The sequence below is a fragment of the Labeo rohita genome, chromosome 1 (assembly GCF_022985175.1).
Source record: "Labeo rohita strain BAU-BD-2019 chromosome 1, IGBB_LRoh.1.0, whole genome shotgun sequence".
Classification (NCBI taxonomy): Eukaryota; Metazoa; Chordata; class Actinopteri; order Cypriniformes; family Cyprinidae; genus Labeo; species Labeo rohita.
Window position 1 is genome coordinate 15,545,564 of NC_066869.1, and position 21,545 is coordinate 15,567,108.

General features: G+C 32.2%; 1 protein-coding gene across 9 annotated transcripts in view; it reads right to left on the reverse strand.

Moving 5' to 3' along the window:
- inpp4b (inositol polyphosphate-4-phosphatase type II B) overlaps nt 1–21,545 on the reverse strand; it is a 192,064-nt gene that overhangs the window by 59,614 nt on the left and 110,905 nt on the right. For all 9 annotated transcript variants that reach the window (XM_051107142.1, XM_051107168.1, XM_051107183.1 and 6 more), the window contains 2 exons: nt 16,972–17,102; nt 4,010–4,114 (listed from right to left, as the gene is read on the reverse strand). In XM_051107142.1, the coding sequence (XP_050963099.1) occupies nt 4,010–4,114; nt 16,972–17,102 (236 nt within the window). The remainder of the gene's footprint in view (nt 1–4,009; nt 4,115–16,971; nt 17,103–21,545) is intronic.

The following is a 21,545-nucleotide window of genomic DNA, read 5'->3' on the forward strand; positions in this document are numbered from 1 at the left end:
ATAAAAGTTATATCTGATTCTGTTGCATAGAAGTAAAATATTATATTTTCTGTCCAATTTTATTGCGTTATTTTCAGTAAAAGTGTGGTTATTTTATTGGCTTGTGTTTTTTAAATTTATACATCCTGAAAAATATTACAAAAAAATGAAAATTATATTAAAAATTGGCAAAAAGTGAGTATTAACCAAAAGTAAACCAAAATACTAAGCAGCGCAAGTGCTTTTAACATTGATACTAAAGATTTCTGAAGTATCATGTGATACTATAGTCTGGAGTAATGATGCTGAAAATTCAGCTTTGATCACAGAAATAAATTGTAATGATATTTCACAGTATTACTGTTTTGTTTTGTTTTTTTTTTTCTTTTCAATTAAATGCAGTCTTGGTGAGCAGAACAGACTTTCAAAAACTAGAAATAAGCTTGTTGACCACAAACTTTTAAACGGTATCTATATTTCTTTTTATTTTTTTTAACAGGGTTCCCACACCTTGGTTAACTCCAAAATCAAGGACCTTTCAAAGACTTTCCAGGTCCAACACCCTCAAATTCAAGGACTTAATGTGGGGACACATTTCAAATGAGAGCAAGGTTACATTGTTACAGTTTTCATGTGTCAAACACAACTATGCAAACATTTATTTGAACTTCACAGCCTAATTTTACAGTGTTTCACAGTGTGTCTGTGAAACGTTGAGGTACCACCGTAGTAGTTTTGTGCATGTGTGAACGTCATAGCAACATACAACACAAAGTGTCTCACATGGGAAACACTTAACATAACGCATACATATGTGTAACTAATGTAAATCTAGTAAGTTTTGGTGAAATAACAAATTAGTGGACTGGGGAGATTTTTTTACATATAACTTCTTGCACAAAGTAATTCAAGCACTTTCAAGGACCTGTATCTATACATGTTTATTTTCAAAAATTTATTATATAATTTTGAATATGCCTATTTTGAGTGGAATCAGAAATGTGCTATTTTCGTGCATGTCTCGTTAAATACAAATGAGCTGCTGATCCAGCCCACTTCTCCAAAATAGTGCTGTGCCTTTACAGCTCAAACCTCAGATACTCTGCTAAAAAACATCTGTTTGGTTTTGACTATCATGTCTATCACAAACCATATTAGTTTAAACTTCTGATATAGGGTTTTGTGCACAGAAAGCGGCTGTCACACAGCATTCTCTAAACTCACAGCAAACAAAATTCTCTTTCATGTCTTATTGCGCTTAAACTGTCAAATACACACAAGTTTATATTAAAAACACACAGGAGCTACAAAAACAGCCAGTTTTGTCTGAGAAGGTAAACAGCTGGGACAGAAATGGCATGTTTATATTAGATCTGTGTGTCAGCAGCGTAGTATACAGTAAATAAATCAATAAATCAGTTATTGGATTATCCTTTTTCACATTTTCTGGGTTGGTAGATGCACCGGGGACCTGATTATAGCACTTAAACATGGAAAAGATTTCAGATTTTGTCAGATTTTCATGACATGTCTCCTTTAAAATTGATATTTAAAACAGCTTTTTGAAGCATTCCTTCATCCTCACAGTTGACGTGCATCACAGTTGCTGTGAATCCTGTTATTTTGACATGCATCTCGTCCAATCAGGAGTGAGTGTCCTGCTGTGCTGTCAGATCCTCATTTAGTCATCTCAGTGCACGTCTGCACCTGTCAACATCTCCCTGCTGACCCCTTACTGACTGCAGTGCCACCTGCCACCGGGACACACGTGTGGAGCGGAGCATCAGAGGGCGGCTGGACCAAGTGCACTTTGCTAATAGGGTGCTGTACTGATCTTTGAGACCACCATGCACCATTCCCACAGCAAAATAAACAGCCACACACATGCTACACAAAGAGGCTGAAAGGAAGATGCTGTGTTGTGCAGAATCATACTTTAACTAGTACTGCGCAGTAGGCATTGCATATGTGCATTTAACAACTCGTATGACATATACACAGCATTCTTTTGATCCCTTCATTGTAATATACTGTATGCTAATGTAGCCAAAAAAGACTTTGTAACATTATCAGTGCACTAAAGAAGTTTTGAACTGAACTAATTATCTGTCCAGTTGTGCTGTAAGCAGACAAAGAAATATGATATACTAACAACAAAAAATAAAATTAAATGAATACATGAATAAATAAATAATGCATGGGTTCAGCTTCATACATACAACTAAAGCAAAAATACAAAAATAAATATTGCATTTTTGAAATCGTGCCATGCTAAATTATATGTCCAAAATTTATATTATTATATAACTTTCTCTACAATCATTCTCATTTGCGTAATACGCTATTTTTTCCTGCTACAAAAAACTGTTTTTTATTTGAAATAAGAGCAGATACTACAAAGTCAATTCTTTACAATTTAAACAATAAACAAACTAACAGGCTCTAATATATGACACTGCATACCACATCCCACAATGCAATGCTCTCAAATTGATGCTACATTACCAAAGTGATGTATAAACTGAAAAATAAACTAATATTATATTAAATATAAATTGTATAAATAATATTAATAAAATGCATTTTTAATGTATATTAAATAAATGAATAAAATGACTAATATTTTTATTTCAAACATAATTAGGTTTGTTAGATGACTCTAAAATAAATTTGCACGATAATTTCATTTTTTAAAAACTGTATTAAAGTATATTTCCAATTAAAATGTATATTATATTATTTTCCCTAGAGTCAATCTAATTATTATGCTACACAATTTCTTTAAAAAAATAATGTAGTAATAAAATTTTTTTTTTATTTGCTACTTATTTTAAACAAAACATGCTTTTAATTAAAATAAATAGAACAAATACTATATAATTTAAACAATAAATAAATAAATACTGCATACCATATCCCACAATACAATGCTTTCAATTCGACCCTACATTACCAAAGTGACATATAAACTAAAAAATAAACAAATATTTTATAATTTCAAATATCAAATAATTTCATTTTTTAAAAACGGTATAAAAAAAGTATATTTCCAGTCAAAAAGTATAATATATTATTTTTCCCTACAGTGAATTGATTATTATAACACACAATTTAAAAAAAGTAATAATAAAATGTTTTTTTTTATTACTTATTTTAATTAAAAATGCTTGTATTTAAAATAAATAGAGAAAATACTATATCATTTACACAATAAATAAATAAATAAATAAATACAGCATACCACATCCCACAATGCAATTCTCTCAATTTAATCTTACATTACTAAAGTGATGTATGAACAGAAAAATAAACAAATATTTTACAAATATAAATTATATAAATAATATTAATAAAATATAAAACTCATATTAAAAAAACACTAATATTTATTTCCAAAATAATTAAGTTCATTATATCATTAGAAATTAATTTGCACGACAACTGCATTTTTATGTCGTCATAAAGTATATTTCAAATCAAACCATATATTATATTAATTTTCTCTACAGTCAATCTAATTATTGTAATACACAATAAAAATTAATGTAGTAATAAAATGTTTTTTTTAAACTTATTTTAATGAAAACACGTTTATTTAAAATGAATAGAACAAATTCTATACAATGTAAATAATAAATAAATATCCAAATAAATAAATAAATCCAACAATGCAACACTCTTAACCGATCCAGAATTGACATGAAAGAAATTGAAATAAATATAATTATTTTATAAATATATAAATATTCTATAAATATAAATACATAGAAATGCTTTTCAAATACAAACAAATTATATTAATTAAACATATAAATATAAATCGTAATATAACTAAACTAAACTAAACTTAATTCTAATATATAAAATCAATAATATATATAAAAACTAATATAATAATATATATAACATTTTAATTTCCAAGATAATTAAGTTTTAATTTTAGTTTAATTTTAATTTAAGTTTAAATGTATTCTTCTATAGTGTTCGCCAGAGAATGTAAACAGAGGGAATAAGGAGGCATGAGACATACCTGTTTTCCTTGGACACGTCACCCGCATCCTCTGTGTGTGCAGGTTGATGGGAATGAACTCCAGATATTTCTGGCCTTTGCTGCAGCTGGGCTTGAACGACGGGCCTGGGAAAGATCACCAAAAGCCAAGCGTTTATATATAATCTGCTTTAGTCTTCGTTCAAGAACAAAACAAACACACAAACAGACAGAAGAGCGCAAACAAACAGCGGGGGCTCCGCCATCTGTTTCTATTGAATTACAGCCTCATGCAAATACATCCCTTTACTATTATTGTGACTTGCACACATCGCTCGCGATGCATTACAGCGGCACTTTTGAATGCGTTCGAGTACAAAGCCACGACTTGATCAAATGAATAGAACGCCGGCCTGATTAAATTAATAAAAAGAAACCAATTAAACAGCAATTGAAGGCGAGAGGCAAAACAAAGAGCCCGCATGCAAGGCCTTTCATTTAAACGTGTGAAGGTAACGTCTTTCATACGGGCCTAATAAAGGATAAAAGAAGTCGTGGATGACCTTGAGTGACTGGAGCTGTAGTAATGACCGCTCAGAGCCGCATAAAACCACCGCAATCTGATTACAGATCAGCCTGTTACAAATATCACTCGCAAATACCAGCTCATTTATTCTTCAATCCACTAAGCACAGGGTTTTGCTCAAATTAAGCACCACCTGCCTTGTACAAAAACAGCCCAATTAAAATCCTCAGAAACGGATACTGTAAGCCCCTACGGTGAAGCAAATATCGCCCGGCGACACACGGCAGGCTTTTGATCGCTTCAATGTAATATATGCAAATGCAGCCAACAAAGACTCTTTGAAACGTTATCAGCGCTCTTAAGAACTTACAAAACCAACTAATTATCTGACCGCTTGTGTTATGAGCACACAAAGAAAATATAGAAATAAACTAACATTAAATAAATAAATAACACACTAAATAACACTGACTGCATAAAATAAAAGAAAGCTACCAAAGTAAATGATGCATTGTGCATGTTTTTGTAAATGATAATTAAGTGTAATTCCCCTTAAAATTCACATTATTACATTGTTATTCTCCATGGTCATTCTTAGTCACTAACAATAAAAAAATAAAAAAAATAATAATTGTATTATATTATTATTCTCAAACGACATTATATTGTATTGGTATTCTCAATGGTCTTTCTCAGTCATAAACAATAAATAAAAGTAAAACTTTACATTCTTATATGATTATTCTCAATGGTTATTACTAGTCACAATAAATAAATAAATAATTAAACAATAAATAAATCATTATACTGTATTGGTATTCTCAATGGTCTTTCTTAGTCACTAAAAGTAAATAAATAAATAAAATTTGTATATTATTATTATTTTCAAGGGTCATTCTCAGTCACTAACAAAAAACAAGCAAACAAACAAACTAACCTTTATAATATATCATTATTCTTAAAGGTCATTTTCGATTACAATAAATAAATAAATAAATAAACTAATTAATTAATTAATTTTATATTATTATTTTCAATTTTCATTCTCAGTCACTAACAATCAATAAATAATATTTATATAAATATACATAAATAAATAAATTAATTAATTAATTAATAAAAGTAAAACTTTATATTGTAATATTATTATCCCAATTGTTCATTATCAGTCACTAACAATAAATAAATTAATAAATATAAAAATCAATCAATCAATCAATCAATCAATCAATCAATTTGATATTATTATATTATTTTCAATTTTCATTCTCAGTCACTAAAAATAACTAAATAAATAAATAATATTTATATAAATATATATAAACAAACAAATAAATAAATTAATAAATTAATTAATAAAAGTAAAACTTCATATTTTAATATCCTCATTGGTCATTATCAATAAATAAAAAAATAGAAATAAATTAATTAATAAATATTATTATTATTATATTATTATTCTCAATGTTCATTATCAGTCACTAACAATGAATAAATAAATAAATAAATATAAGTAAAACTATATCTTAATATTATTCTCAATGGTCATTATCAGTCACTAACGATAAATAAATAAATACAACTTTATATTATTATTCTTAATGGTCACTTATTACTGTCATACAACATTTTTTCTACATAAAAAATACTAAAATGTCTGTACTGTACTGTAAGTACAACAAAACTACTACGCATCATTTTTTTTAAAAACGTAAACAATAAACAATTTTAAAAAACAAACCAACAAATATAGTTTGGGAGAAAACTGAAAATGAAAATAATGCCACTATGCAAAAATTCATGGTCTTAATAAGCTTACTATATTTCACCCGCAAAATTCATATTATTATTATGGTAATCAATGGTAATTTGCATTACTATAATACAGTATTTTTTTTCTGCACTACAAATGCACTACAGATGTGTTTTAAGTGAAATAAGTACTACAAATACTACTGTATATAAATACTTTACAATTTCAAAATGAAAACAAACCAATAAATAAATTGGGGAATATTGTCATGAATATTTTCATAATGTCACAATGCAAAAAAAAAAAGTGATAATCTTAAAATAGGCTTCATTTTGATGATAGGCTTCCCTTGCATGACGCAAGATATCTTTTTTATGACAAGGAATTCAGTCACTTCAACGAGTAAACGCACATTCTCAATCGACACCAAAAGCACAGATGGTCTCTTTTGAGGAAGTGAAGTGCTGTGATAACGACAGCTGATCACACTCAAAGACTTTGTGCTTTAAAAACATGTGATCATCAATGAAAGGTTGTACAGCCGCACCACAGCCCACCTAACATCACAATACACCACTGCTGCTGCTTACACTGCTCAATAACACTCAAATATAGATCACACCTGCCAATGCCTACACAAAACGCCCTTTTATTTACTACCAGACATACTGAGGAAGGGGAAAGTAAAGAAATAAACAGCAGCATCCACACTGAAACATGACCTTTGCACAGAGATTTCATGATTGCTGTAAGTTTGACCCTTGTTAAGCTGAAAATGTGCATTGTGAAACATTTAACAAGGCATAAATTCACTACACCCCCACAGCATCATGTCGGGTGGGTAGAAACGGCACTCAGGGGCACAGAAAAAACATCAGTATTAACAAAATACTGCATAAACCCAAAATAAAGTGCTTCGTTAGGCTAGATTTGGTGTCAACTTTAACAAAAGTTTACTGCAATCACTTGAATGAAGTGCCAGACAAGCGCTGCTCTGGAAAATAAAATAATTATTTGATGTACATTTTAAAAAAGATACTAAAATTGACATCAAGAATCAAATTAGAGCGTTTTCTATTATTTAATTTAGTGTAAATTTGAACATGTTTATTGCAATCACCATAATTAAAAAAGTACTGCTCTGAGTTCTAAAAAACAAAATAAAATAAAATAAAATAATCAAAATATAGATATTTTTTTTAAGTTAATGCAATTTCAAATGTCAGAAATATGTCAGATTGTGCAAATAAAATACACTGAAAACTGTTTATTTTGTGCATACAAAATGCGTACTTACAAAGTGTTTTATGTAGTTCATTTTGTGTACGTTTTAATAACTGTTTAATGTAAACAACCTAATTAAGATTAGGATAAGTACTGCTCTGATTACTAAAAACAAAATAAAATAATAAAATAAAATAAAATAAAATAAAATAAAATAAAATAAAATAAAATAAAATAAAATACTGCATGAACCTGAATTAAAGTGCTTATATATTTAGATTTGGTGTAAATTACAATAAAAGCAAAATCAATTACATTAAATAATTATTTGACAAGAAAAAAAAAAAAAAAAAACAGGTAATTGCATCAGGAACTGAATAAGAGTGTTTTATATAATTTTATATAGTATTGCTCTGGTTCCTAAAGGTAAAAAATAAAATAAAATAAAATATTTTGACAGATAATTTGAAGAAACTACAATGTAAAATGTCAGAAATATATCAGATTGTGGAAGTTTCATGTTGTGCTAAATAAATAAAAAAATCTGTACATTAAAAAATACATTATGAAAAGTGCTTTACGCAATTTATTTTGTGTACATTTTAATAACGTTTAATGCAATCACCCTATTTACGCTTAATGCAAACACCCTAATTAATTCTGTAAATTAATAAAATAAAATAAAATAAAGAAATAAATAAAAAAAAGATATTAAAAATTAAAATATGAAAATTCAGATCGTGAAAACAAAACGCTGCAAACTGTGTTTCATTATCGATTCCAGCTACTTTAAATGAAGAGCTGTTTGTAGCCTGGAAAACTACAATTTCAAAGCAGCCTGCCTTGTGTAAAACAAAACGACTTTTATTAGGCCTCTCCTAAATCTGGAGTGGCAATCTCATGTGTACATGCATCATTTGAAACTAATTCATCAAAAGCACTCCTCATTCTCTGCATGTTTAAGCGTCACTCACGCTGAGCACTTGCGGATAGTTCAGCGTTCAATTGCACGTGTGTGTCAGCGCTGTCAGTCAGACAGATGTGCTCTCTCCTGGGACACGGCCTAACGGAGGCGGGTCAGCCAGGCGTGCTAGAGGAATTAGCCCCATCACACACACCATCTGCCCAGAGAAAACCCAGCATGGCTGACCACCCATCCACTTATTCCAGAAGTGAACTCTATGAATAAAACCAGGGATACACTGAATGTTCGGCAACCAAATAAGCGAAAAAACAGATCAAATTATACCGAACAACGATGTGACGCGATCAGATAGAGGCGCGCACTAATGCAGCAAACATGTCGGCAGTGTGGAAGCATTTAAAACTGTTCGAGAAAGAAAATCATTACAAGCACCAACAGCGAGAGACTGTTTAGTACTGCACGTCTTCCATGAAAAGAGGAAGGGGTGGTTGTTGCTGGTTACTGTATGATGACTAAAATCACGAAATGGCCTTAAGCCATTAGTAAATAAACTACAGAAGGTTATGTTTTCTAATCTAATACTCACACAAAAATAATGATAACAATAATTACAACAGCTCTATTAATGCATTCATTATAACATGCACACATAGTGTTCAAATTGGGATCTGTAATATATTTTTTAGTTTTATAAGAAGTCTCTTCTGCTCAGCAAGGCTGCATTTATTTGTACATTTAAAAAAAACATGCCTGATTCAAGAAGGGGTCTAAAAAATAAACAAAAGAATACTATTTTACTAACTTACTAATCATTTTAAGTTAAATTGTGCACTGTTGGTAGGCTATAATGTCTACTAGAGTGCTAAAAATGTTCAGTGTTAAGTAAATATTTTTTAAAAAAATTTTAATTGATTTTTTTCTTTGAAAAGAAGACAATTTTGTTTATGCAACGGTGAAAAAAATGGCAAAATACAGGAAAACTGGAAAAACCATGTTCGGTAAACGGCCTTCGGCCCAGTTTTTCATTTTGTTCGGTTATGGCTTCGGCCAAGAATTTTCATTTCGGTGCATCCCTAAATAAAACCTTATTCTATACATCACAGTAACAATATAAAAGAATCTAGTATTTTTTTGCTGAATATTCAGTCCAAAAATTATTATTATTTATTTATGTTTTAAGTGCCCATTTAATTTAATTTCATTTCATTTAATTTCACTTCATTGTTGTCACAGGTCAAAGGCAAGCTTAGGAGGATGTAGTCTGTACGCACTGACTTGAAATACAGTAAAACAGAGAAATTAAGAGCAGGCTTATAAGCAGTATGAGTTTTACCTTCCACTAATTAAACTTTATATAACTTTGCTATATTACTTAACTATTTCCATGCTAATTTATTCAGCGCAACACCTCCACATAATAAAAAATAGCATTAATAAACATAATAAGTAAACGCTTTATTGATTCTGTGTGGATGCAGCATATGGGAGTCTGCTGAATAACAGCTGAATACCTAGAAATATCCTGCGGTGTGAGACCACAAGCTTTCAAAATAATCTGTCACACTGCAGGACTAAAGCCAAACGGGGTTTTAAATTGTGGAAATGCAATGCATTTACAAACTACCTTGAGAAAATACAATGGTTTATGTCCATTTGTCAGCTATACGCAAACATAAACACACTTTGTCTCTTTTCCGTAAGCCAGCAGTCTCATTATTTCCGTCCCTCATAAGATCTGCTTGTCGGCTACAGAAGCGCATAATGATGAGAGTTCAATGCGATCACGTCTCCAGTCAGAGACGAGTGTACTTGAGCGGGAGCGTCAGGCACGTTTCCCTGCTTCCATTAAATGTCCTTCTCAGAAATACTGAGTAAAAAGTCCCAGGCCCATCACGAAGCCTAGAAAGCACTACAAACATGAAGATGCGTGCTAAACGCACAGCTAGCTATTGGCACAGAAGCCTCTGACTGATTCAGCTTTGCTGTAGGTCTCTTGTGCCAAGCGTTTTCAGGGTTTTCCTCTCGTCAAACAGGAATTAGCAGCAGGAGTTGGTTGCGGCGTCTGCGGCCTGCAGGCTCGCACAGCGCAGACTGTCTGTGGTTTCACGACGGTTCTGGGGAACAAATCAGCGTCTGCGGCTTAATAAACTGTTTGAGGCAGCTTTAAAGCCGACGGAGAACAAACAGTGCTGCTGAAAATGTCATTTCTCTCAATTTACTCACCCTGATGTTGTTACAAAACACTTTCGACTTATTTTCTGCCATGGAACACAAAAGATGTTTAGCAGAATGTTCAAACACAAACACAACAGCATACAGTGCCGAGGAGCAGTCCAAAAACACCATGAAAGTAGCATAACAGTCTATGTGACTTGTGCACCTGAGATGTAAAAAAAGACTGAAATTCAGTTTTAGACAGAAAATTTCACCTTCTTTAAGCATTAAATACATCAAACCTATTATATGTGTCATTTTTATATTTCAGTGCAAAAATAAATACATTTTTATGGTTTTGATTAGGAAGATTATCACATAAAGCTGGTATATGACTATTATTTTTATTATTATATTATTTGATTAAAATACAGTAAAACAGTAATATTGTGATATATAACTAAAATTTGATTTTTTTTTTAATTATAATATATTTTAAAATATAATTTATTCATGTGATCAAAGCTGAATTTTCTGCATCGATACTCCAGTCTTCAGTGTCACATGATCCTACAGAAATCATTCTAATATGCTGATTTGCTGCTCAAGAAACATTTATTATTATTATTATCAATGCTGAAAACAGTTGTGCTGATTCATATTTTTGTGGAATACAAAGTAAAAAAATATTTTGTAACATTTTAAATGTTTTTACTGCCACTTTTGATCAACTGAATGCATCCTTAAGGAATAAAAGCATTTATCCCCCCCCCCCAAAAAAAAACAAACAAACAAAAAAAAAAACACTTTGAAAAACCTTTGAACAGCAGTGAACGCATTTATTTTTCTAAACAAAAACCTCTGAAAAACCTTTGAACAGCAGTGAATACATACACTTACATAGGATATTTTATGGTGGTTTTACTTATTTAAATAAATAAATAAATAAAACCATCATAAAATATCCTATGTAAGTGTATGTACATTTAATGGAAGCAGGGAAACGTGCCTGACACTTATTTATTTATTTAATTTTAACTATTATTATTATTAATTAATTAATTTATTTATTTATTTATTTACTTAAACATATATTTAAAAAATAAAAAATGTTGTCTTTTGTGATCCACAGGATTTTAAAAAAGTTTTTTTTTTTTTTTTAAATCTTTTTAACATTATAAACGTCTTTACTGTCAATTTTGATCAATATAATGCATCCTTAAGGAATAAAAGCATTATTTTTTCAAAACAAAAAACTTTGAAAAACCAGCAGCAGTGAATACATACACTTACATAGGATATTTTATGGTGGTTTTATTTATTTATTTATTTTTAACAATTATTATTATTATTATTATTAAACAATTTATTTAAACAAAAAATGTTGTCTTTTGTGAGGATAAAAAAGAGTGTTTATTTGAAAAAGAATCTTTTGTAACATTTTAAATGTCTTTACTGTCAAAATTGATCAATTTAATGCATCCTTGAGGAATAAAAGAACTCATTGTCCAATAAAATAAAATAAAATAAAATAAAATAAAAATAAAAAACATCTGAAAAACTTTTGAACAGCAGTGAATAGATACAATTTCATATGATATTTTATTGTGGTTTTATGTTTTCTATTATTATTATTATTATTTAAAAAAAAATAGATATTTAAAAAATCAGCTTTTTTAAAAATTATTATTATTATTATTATTACTATTAATTTTTAAAGTTTGCAGTAACATGAGGGTGAGTAAATGCTGAAGAAAAGAAAACTCCTTTAAAGAAAAGTCCAGGATGCTTCCTCACTCATTTTAATCGCCCTTAACTTATTCTGTGACTCACTGGAGTCTTTGCTGGAGACGGGGCGGGTGAGTCTGTGGGTTTCTCCACCCCGGGCCGCACAATCCCGCTGGAGGACTGACAAACAACAGGATTAGCTCCCAGTGCCTCTAATTCCACCAGCTGCAAACAATGCTAACACAAAATGATTAATTCATTAGTTAACACACTCTGAAGTACCCCGAGTCAGCCTTGTCTAATTAAAAATGAATTGAATGAAAGGGGGAAAAAAACACCACAGAGCTTGTTTTTTTTTTTTTTTTTAGACCAGAGCAAATGACGGCAATACCTGCCCTGAGGTGCAGAGGGCGGCGGGAGGACGGATCTGCCCTTTTGAGAAACGACAGCTGAAACCAAACACTCTCTCGAGCCACAAGTTGCCAACCTTGTGATAACATTAGATATCAATAATTAATACTCTGCAGTGGCACTGCAGTGAGTGGATTATGACAACATCCCACAGGACAGAAGAACATACACAGACACGAAGGGCAGAACGCGTCCAAGCAATAAGCTACTCCATTAATACCGCTGACTAGTTTTTCTAGCATATTTTACAGGTTTGCTTTTTTAAGCTTTAATATTTTAGTTGCACTGCTTTAAAGAAGAATGAATCAGGGGATGCATAGGTTTTAGCATGCTAACTGTACTGTCAGCATAGCAAAACACTCCCTTAAATGCTCCAAAACACCTCACACACTCAAAATGGAGCTCTGTGGCTTTTAGACTATGCGTATTTGAGATTACTCATATGCTAGTGTACACATATACAGTTTATACAAGTCAAAAGTTACATACACCATGCAGAATCTGCTAAATGTGAATTATTTTAACAAAATAAGAGGAAAATGCATGTTATTTTTTATTTAACACTGACCTGAATAAGACTTTTCACATAAAAGATGTTCACATATAGTCCACAGAAAATAATAGTTGAATTTATAAAAATAACCCTGTTCAAATGTTTACATATGTTTGATTCTTAATACTGCGTTGTTATCTGAATGATCCACAACTGTTTTTTTGTTTAGTGATTGTTGTACTTGAGTCCCTTGTTTGTCCTGAACAGCTAAACTGCCCACTGTTCTTCAGAAAAATCCTTCAGATTCCACAAATTCTTTGGGTTTATGTGTATTTGAGCTAGGGTAGACACAATTAACCTGTAGAAAACTGTCAACCGGTAGAGATTTCGGAATACTGTATGGTCTCTATTACACTCTCACTTGACATTGCTGTGCTACGTGGTCATAAAAACGTATCATTTACATGTATTTTTAAGCATTGCGGTTTAAAAACAAGCAATTTTGAGCCGTTGAAATGTGTTGATATGCACACGCTGTCTCACATGCACACGTGAAAGCGGTGTTCATAAGGCGCAGGAGTACTGAACTGTTATTTTTGCCACACAATAGGCCTTGAAAGGTTAAATACACACTTGTATGTGCCAAAGTGCCCGTTTTTGCAAGTATCCTTGTCAACACAGTCATTTAGGTCTTAAGTGAAAGCAAACAGCTGAGAAAGAAAACACACGTGTAAAAGAATAATTGATCTGGGTAGCTGTTAAAGTGACAGCAGTCTGATATTCCTTCTGTCTGTCATTAATGTTAATCAAACCTGACTAAATCTTGACTAAATTACTTTTTTAACTTTAATAAGAAATTTACACAGTGCAGAATATGTAGTGTTTTTATACATTTGATTACTTTATAGAATGCATGTAGCATTTCTTATTTATTTGTTCTACTGTATTTTTTTTTTTGTCCTATTGCTTGTAATTAGTTTCTTATTCTTATTTAATCACTGACTGTTGAGTTTTCAGTTTATTTATTTATTCTTTCCTTTTTTTAGGCTAGTAGTTTTTTTTGGCACCATAAATACTAGGGATGCACAATATTATCGGACTGATACCGGAATCCGCCGATAATGGCTTTAAATGTAAATATCGGCACTGGCCTATTATGAAAAATTATGGCGATATGGAAAGAAGATTGATATATAGTTTATTTATAGTTATTTTCAAAGCTTCAATGTACTGTCATTACACTGTAAAAAATGACCGTGAATTTAACAGTAAAAGACTGTAAAATTGCTACCATAAAATGCTGTTAAATGGTTAACGGTAAGTTTCCCTACTATATACGGTGAAAAAACGTATTGGACATTGCATGTAATTTTACGGTAGTATACTCTTTTTGGAAGTGGAAAAAGAACATATCATTCATGGAGAATAACCGTAAATTAACATTCCCAGAATTCCCTGCGCTACATTTCAAATTTGATGTTTTTTGTTGAAATAACTGTTTCTTCTTAGTTTTTTCTTATCAGATTTGTACATTAGGATTGTATATTACATCTAATGTTGTTACATGAATGTTTATTGCATTATTTCAGTTTCATGTGTGTTACCATGATGGTGTTTAGTGTTTGTGTGAATGACACTGTGCACCTTCTATATATGTTAGTATTTAAAAGCTGCTTGTGATGGGCTTTGGCTTGTCATGTGACTTTCACATCACCACCTGCTTTTGGTGGTTATCAGTGTATTACAAAGGTACAAAACAGATTTCAGTACTTCAGTAGGTTGGCATATCAACATTATATCAGTTAATGAAATTATGGTATTAGTTAGAACCGTAAAACCAAAAACATTGCTACCATATTGTTACGGTAAAATTCCGGCAACCACAGCTGCTGTTTTTTTTACCATAAACTTTACAGATTTTTTTTTTACAGTGTATAAAAGAACTTCATTATTGTTTATTTAATTCTAACAAATCAGTTCTTTTTAAAAACTAACCAAAATTAAAAATAATTACTTTATAATTTCTGCACAGGAGAGACTTGGTGTTGTTTCCAAACAAAAGGAAATATATCGGTATCGGCATTGGATATCGGCCAAAATGAGTTGAAAAATATCAGCATATTGGATATTGCATAAAAATCCAATATCGTGCATCCTAGGAATGCTCATTTTAAAAGGTTAACCATTAGCCAACAGATAGAATTTTGACCAGTTAATACAAGCAGTTAAACGGTTTAAAAGGTCATTTAATTGTTACATTTTTTTATCAAAATATTAGGATGCCGCTTTCAGCCGTCGTACTTTCGCGCAGCACAAAAATGAACCAAAACTCTACTAGGTACTTGTTTTTTCTTTTGTTTTGTTAATTAAGTAAGTATATTTATCTGTAGGCCTATTCATTCATTATCTATATAGACTAGCTTTATAATGTTATTTTTCGCTCACAGAAGCAGGTGCGTGATGTGATTTGTAAAATAACTGAAATGAACATCCCTAATAAATACCTTAACACAATAAATACGAAAAAAAAAAAACTCCATGCAATGTTCTGTAAACATTACTTTATCATTATAGAATCAATTGACTTATTTCAATCTGCATAATATGCAGGGACGGAAGCAAATTTAACATAGGCTCAATAAAGTGACACTTCCACTTTAAAACTAATTTCTTGAACAGAAAACTTTTGTTTATGTTTTATGTTGGAACTCGTTTTAAGTCAGATTAAAACAAAAACAAAAAATCAGTCCCTGGTATCAAGGGAGAAAGGCAAGATGGGAGCGGCTGAGAGGGATCAGGGCGTCTGCTACACGCAAACAAGATTAGAGGCCGATGCAGCAGCTGGCCACTCACGGTCTGTCGAGAGGCAGAATAACCTGAGATCTCGACGTCTCTCCTCTCCTCCTTCAGGGACGGACATGTCAACACCGCTCAGCTGGCAAAACACAAGTCTGCACAATTTCATCACTGAATATAAGCCTCGGTAATGGGTCGATCGATCAGGCAGATCAGTTTTTTGTCCCGTCCTGGCTGATTAGAAGGGCAAGACCATCAATGACTATTTTTGCTCTGTGTGAGGCACGACACGGCTGACAAATACTGGCATTTTGTGCTCCGTTTTATTTTTTCTCCAGCAATATGGATCATGCTAGAGATGACAGGACATACTGCATGACAGCAGCAATGTGTCAACTGGTAGAGACGTATAACGCTTACATGGCCATCGCTGTTGTAGTATGCACTGCGGCAATGTCTTATTTGTCATTTTGGCTTATGTGCTTCTGAACAGCAGAATGAAATCAGATCCTTTTATCCATTTTTCAGTCGATTTAAGTTTAGTTTGTATGGCTGTATTGCTCCTGCAAACAAAAATCAGGCAATGCATGCAATCGCAACGCTACAGTACACCTTATTGAAAGCGACAAAAATGTATTTACTGTAAACAAGCTTTATACAGACTAATGCAATAAAAGCGCACGCTCTCTGCCTGCTTGTTCTGAACAAGCAACGTGCAACCATGCGAGTTTAACGTCGCATTGAATGTGACAGCTAACTGTGAGCTGCGTATGAAAATTTGATGAACTAAGAAATTCTGCATGAATGCGCTGGACAAAAAAATCATGCTTTTACAAGCTGCGCTGCTAATCAATCGTGTGTGAGGTTGCATGCAAATTGTGGAAACTGTTTGCACTAGATAAAGTCTATGCATGCAAAATGAGAAAGGCTAAATATTATGTATGTGTGTGAGAGAGAGAGATGGTTCATGGTTCATTGCATCAGAAGCCTTTACCAGTAAGTTTCTCCAGCTCTGCCAGTGTGTCCTGGTATTCTTTAATGATCTGGTCATAGCGAGAGATCACGTCCTTCCGCAGGTTGTCCCAGTGTGGAGAGAGCTCTCCTAGATCTTTCAGCTCCTGTATCCTGTGGAACACAACATAAATCAATCATCACTACGTTGGCCTGACTTACAGAATTCCCATACTAGACTTCCAAACAGGCACAAATTTGCAGTTTCTTTCACTGAGGAGGTATATTTAAGCTGCCATATTATTAGCAATGCCTAACCACTAGCCTGCAACACACTAAATAAGCATAACAACATAAAATATGTTAGAAACATGCTAGCAACTAGCTAATACAAATGAGAAACATGTTAAAACATGCATGGAAAATGTCAAAATGCTCTTAACATTCAGAATGTTTTGCATGTTTGGCATGTTTTAACATGAGTCATGCTAAAACATGCCTTAACATGTTCTACAAATGTTAGCAATGTGTTAACCTTAACCCTAATGTGTTAAAACATAAGCAGTGACATCTTAAAACATGCTCAACACTAAAGCATGTTAAAACATACTATTTAAAACATCTGCATGTAAAAACATGTTAGCATTGTTACAACATGCTAGAATATGTTAAGATAAACTAAAAACATGTTAACAGTGTGTTAAAATATGTTAGAAATGTGCTAGAAATGTTAGTAACATGGTAACAATGTCAAAACATGCTAGCAATGTGTTAAAATATCTTAAAAACACATTACAACATACTAAAAACATGCAAACAAAGTTTGAATGTGCTAGAAACATGCTAACAACATGGTAAACCTGTTAGTAATGTGTTGCAATATGTTAGAAACACATTAAAATATACTAGAAGCGTGTTAACAGTTAAAATATGCTGAAACATGCTAGCTATATGCTAAAGCATGTTCGCAATGTGCTAAAATACTGTATGCTAGAAAATGCTAGTAATGTGTTAAAATGTTAGCAAACCCAATAAACCATACTAGAAACATGCAAAAATGTTAAAACATACTAGATACATGTTAACCGTGTTAAAATATGTCATGTTAAAATACGTCAGAAACACATTAAAACATACTAGATCTATGCTAACACTGTTAAAATATTCTAGAAACATGCCAGCAACATGATAAACATGTTAGCAATGTGTTAAATAAGTTGGAAACACATTAAAACACACTCGATACATGTTAACAACTTTAAAATATGTTAGAAACATGGTAGTCACATGGTAAAACATGTCAGCAATGTGTTAAAAAATGTTAGTCGCATTAAAACACACTAGAAACATGCTAACACTGTTAAAATATGCTAGAAACTTTCTAGCCATATGGTAAAACATGTTAGCGATGTGTTCAAATATGTTAGAAACAAATGAAAACACACTAAATCTATGCTAACAACATAAAGTATGCTAGAAACATACTAGTCACTTGGTAAAACATGTTAGTAATGCGTTAAAATATGTTAAGCACATTAAAACAAACTAGAAACATACTAACAATGTTAAAATATGCTACAAGTATGCTAGCCACATGGTAAAACATGTTCGCAATGTGCTCAAATATGTTAGAAACACATTCAAACTTACTAAAAACATGCTAACAATTTTACAATATATTACAAATACGCTAGCAATGTTGCTAAATCATGTTAGAATTGTATTAAACATGCTAAGGACATGTTAAAACATGCTGCAAGTATGCTAACTCGTTAAAACAGAAATATGCTAAAACATGTTAGCAACATTAACCTTCTCTGACTAAAAACCTTCAAAGTTATTTTAAACTTTTAGACAAGTGTCTCTTCAAACTGTCCTCATACAGTTATTGCTCCTGCTCAACATCCAAAAGTCTGAGAGCACTAGTGAAAATCTACTCTGCATTCAAAATGCTCATTTTTGCAGCACTGGAGCTGACTTGATCCAAACCTGATGATCATATTCTCCAGCAGGATTTCAGATGTAGAGCATCTCAAGCTTCAATGCAAGTGAGAACATCTACTGGTATAATTTAGGTTTTCATAAACATTTTACACACGCTCTGAATAATTTGCTGTTGTGACTTTAAGACTTCTATGAAAACATGTGAAATAAGTGCTTTGCTGCACTAACTTATGATCTGCAGGTTTGCTGTCACATCTGATATAGTTTTAACTGCTCCATCCTTCAATAACAACATATCTGCTGCCTTAACCTCGCATTACGCTCAGACAGATTCATCAAACACTACATGCTTGCGAACGCGCCCTTCAAACAGCTAAGATGAGACTGAAACGATCAGGGATATTGTTAAAAATAAGCTTCAACTCAACTTTACTAGCATTTCTGACATCAAAAAGTTGGGAAAGTACAAAACGAGCTGTTTTTGCACACACGTATGCTTTTTTCCAATGGGAAAGAAGTTTTGATTTTAAGTTCTGCCTGTCACAGTACATTTTCTTAAACCAAGAATCAATGAATTCCTCATTATGGGATCCCTTTAAATCTGTAGATGCATGGATTAATTTTGCTTTCATTAGGCTTTAAAAAAGGATCACAGAGCAAAGTGAAATTCACTCATTCAGTCTCATTCATCAGCATTTAAGCATAGACTTTCTCTTAAAGTGTCATGCAGAGAGGCTCTTTTGCTTGACTTGCTGTGTGTTGTGTCTTTATGTTTTCATGTGAGGTCTGCAGATGTTTGCTGCGTAACACCACGGCAGATTTACATACGTTACGGGCTCTTATCTCTCCACGCAGACTGACAGAGCCAAGTCTCATTAATAAAAGGCTCAGGAATCTTTAATTGTGGAGGGCATTTCCAAAGGGAACAATGATTAATTTTCATGTAAATTCAAAGTCTCTGTGATACTTCAATAATAATTTCAGAAATGTGATTAGCATCTTCAAAAGAATCCAAAGGTGACAAGAGCTGCAGAAGTGAAAGAAACGAGCGGAAAAGAGCGATTATTGTTTCTATTGAAAGGTAAGAGCAGGCCCCAATGCTAACCCCCCCACCAATAATCCTGTTTAATATCCTCTACATTTTAAAGCCAAAGTATATTGATTGTGTGGCACTAAAATCACAATACAGAAAATTATGAATGTTCACTTTTCAATGCATTGATATGTATGTGCACAATTACATTTAGTAAGCTTTAAAAAGCTTTACGAAAGTATGCATTAAATTGATCATAAGCGACAGTAAAGACATTTCTAACTTAAAAAAAAAGTTTTTTTTGTACTTTCTATTAATCCTGAATAAAATGCATCACAGTTTCCACTAAAATATGAAGCAGCACAACTGTTTTTTCAACACTGACAATAATAATAAATGTTTTTGAAAAGGATGCTGAAAATTCAGCATTGCATCACAGAAATAAATTATATGTTACAATATATTAAAATAGAAAACAGTTATATTAAATCATAATAATATTTCACAATATTGCTATTTTTACTGCACGTCTGATCAATTAAATACAGCCTTGGTGAGCTAAAGAGACTTCTTTAAAAAAGCTAAAAAAAAAAAAACACAATTAAAAAAAACTTACCAATCCCAAACATTTCACTATTTCTGAACATAACATTAATGTAACATGCTTTTTGGCTTTCATTTTTAATACAACGCATAAAAAGATGGTGTGAAGAATGAAAGTCAATGTGACTTTCATTGTATGGACAAGAATAACGTTTAAATTTCAAAATTTCTCCACAGATGATAAAACGTCATATAGGTATAAACAATTTTTCAGTTTTCATTTTTGAATAGTACTTTAAATATGTAAAAGACTGTTGAAGTCTGAGATATTTTCAAAGATGTGCTGAAATAAGGTTGAACAGGGCAAGCGGCTATTACAGGTACAAATTACTGCAGGTTATTTAAAGATTTCTCCTCCAGCCACCAGTCAGTCTCTTTGAAAAGACACGGAGGCCTTCAGAATGATCTATTCCGGTCTCGTTCTCATTGTCAAACAATGGTTATCAAAGGAAAATAGGCGAACAGAAATTGTTATTACTTCATGCCGAGCCAGAGCTGTTAAAAGTCTGAGAAGATCGTGTGTCGAAGTTGTCGAGCCACTTAAAAAAGCATCATATCTACCATCTTGTTTTGTTCAAAAGCTCCGACTTGAATTGTAATGTCGCTTTATCAGAATGTGCTTTGGGTGGAGAGGCGGCGATAATAAAAAAGAGATTTGTAACGGAAAGAACGCATGCGGAGAGGAAGCGGAGGAAACTTCTGTTTTATATTTTATTGGGGTTTGGGTGGAAGAAAGACACAGTGATAAAGAGCAGAGCTGAAACAATAGATCGAGGACTGCTACTGGAGTTAAAAAAAACACAAGAGTTTGGCAAAGGAGAATTTTGTCTAGATGTCGCTACGGCGGGCCGTCGAGGAAGCGGGCACTCTGAAGCCTTCATTTCATGGTGCGTTACGGCCGCCGTTCGCTTGAAATCACCGGAGGCTTTGTGTCTGCTGTCAATTCCAGAAATGTGACGGGCATAGTAATTAACAACAGCTGAAGCAATACACTGATGAAGAAACTACAAAATGCTCTGAGTTAATCAACACAAATA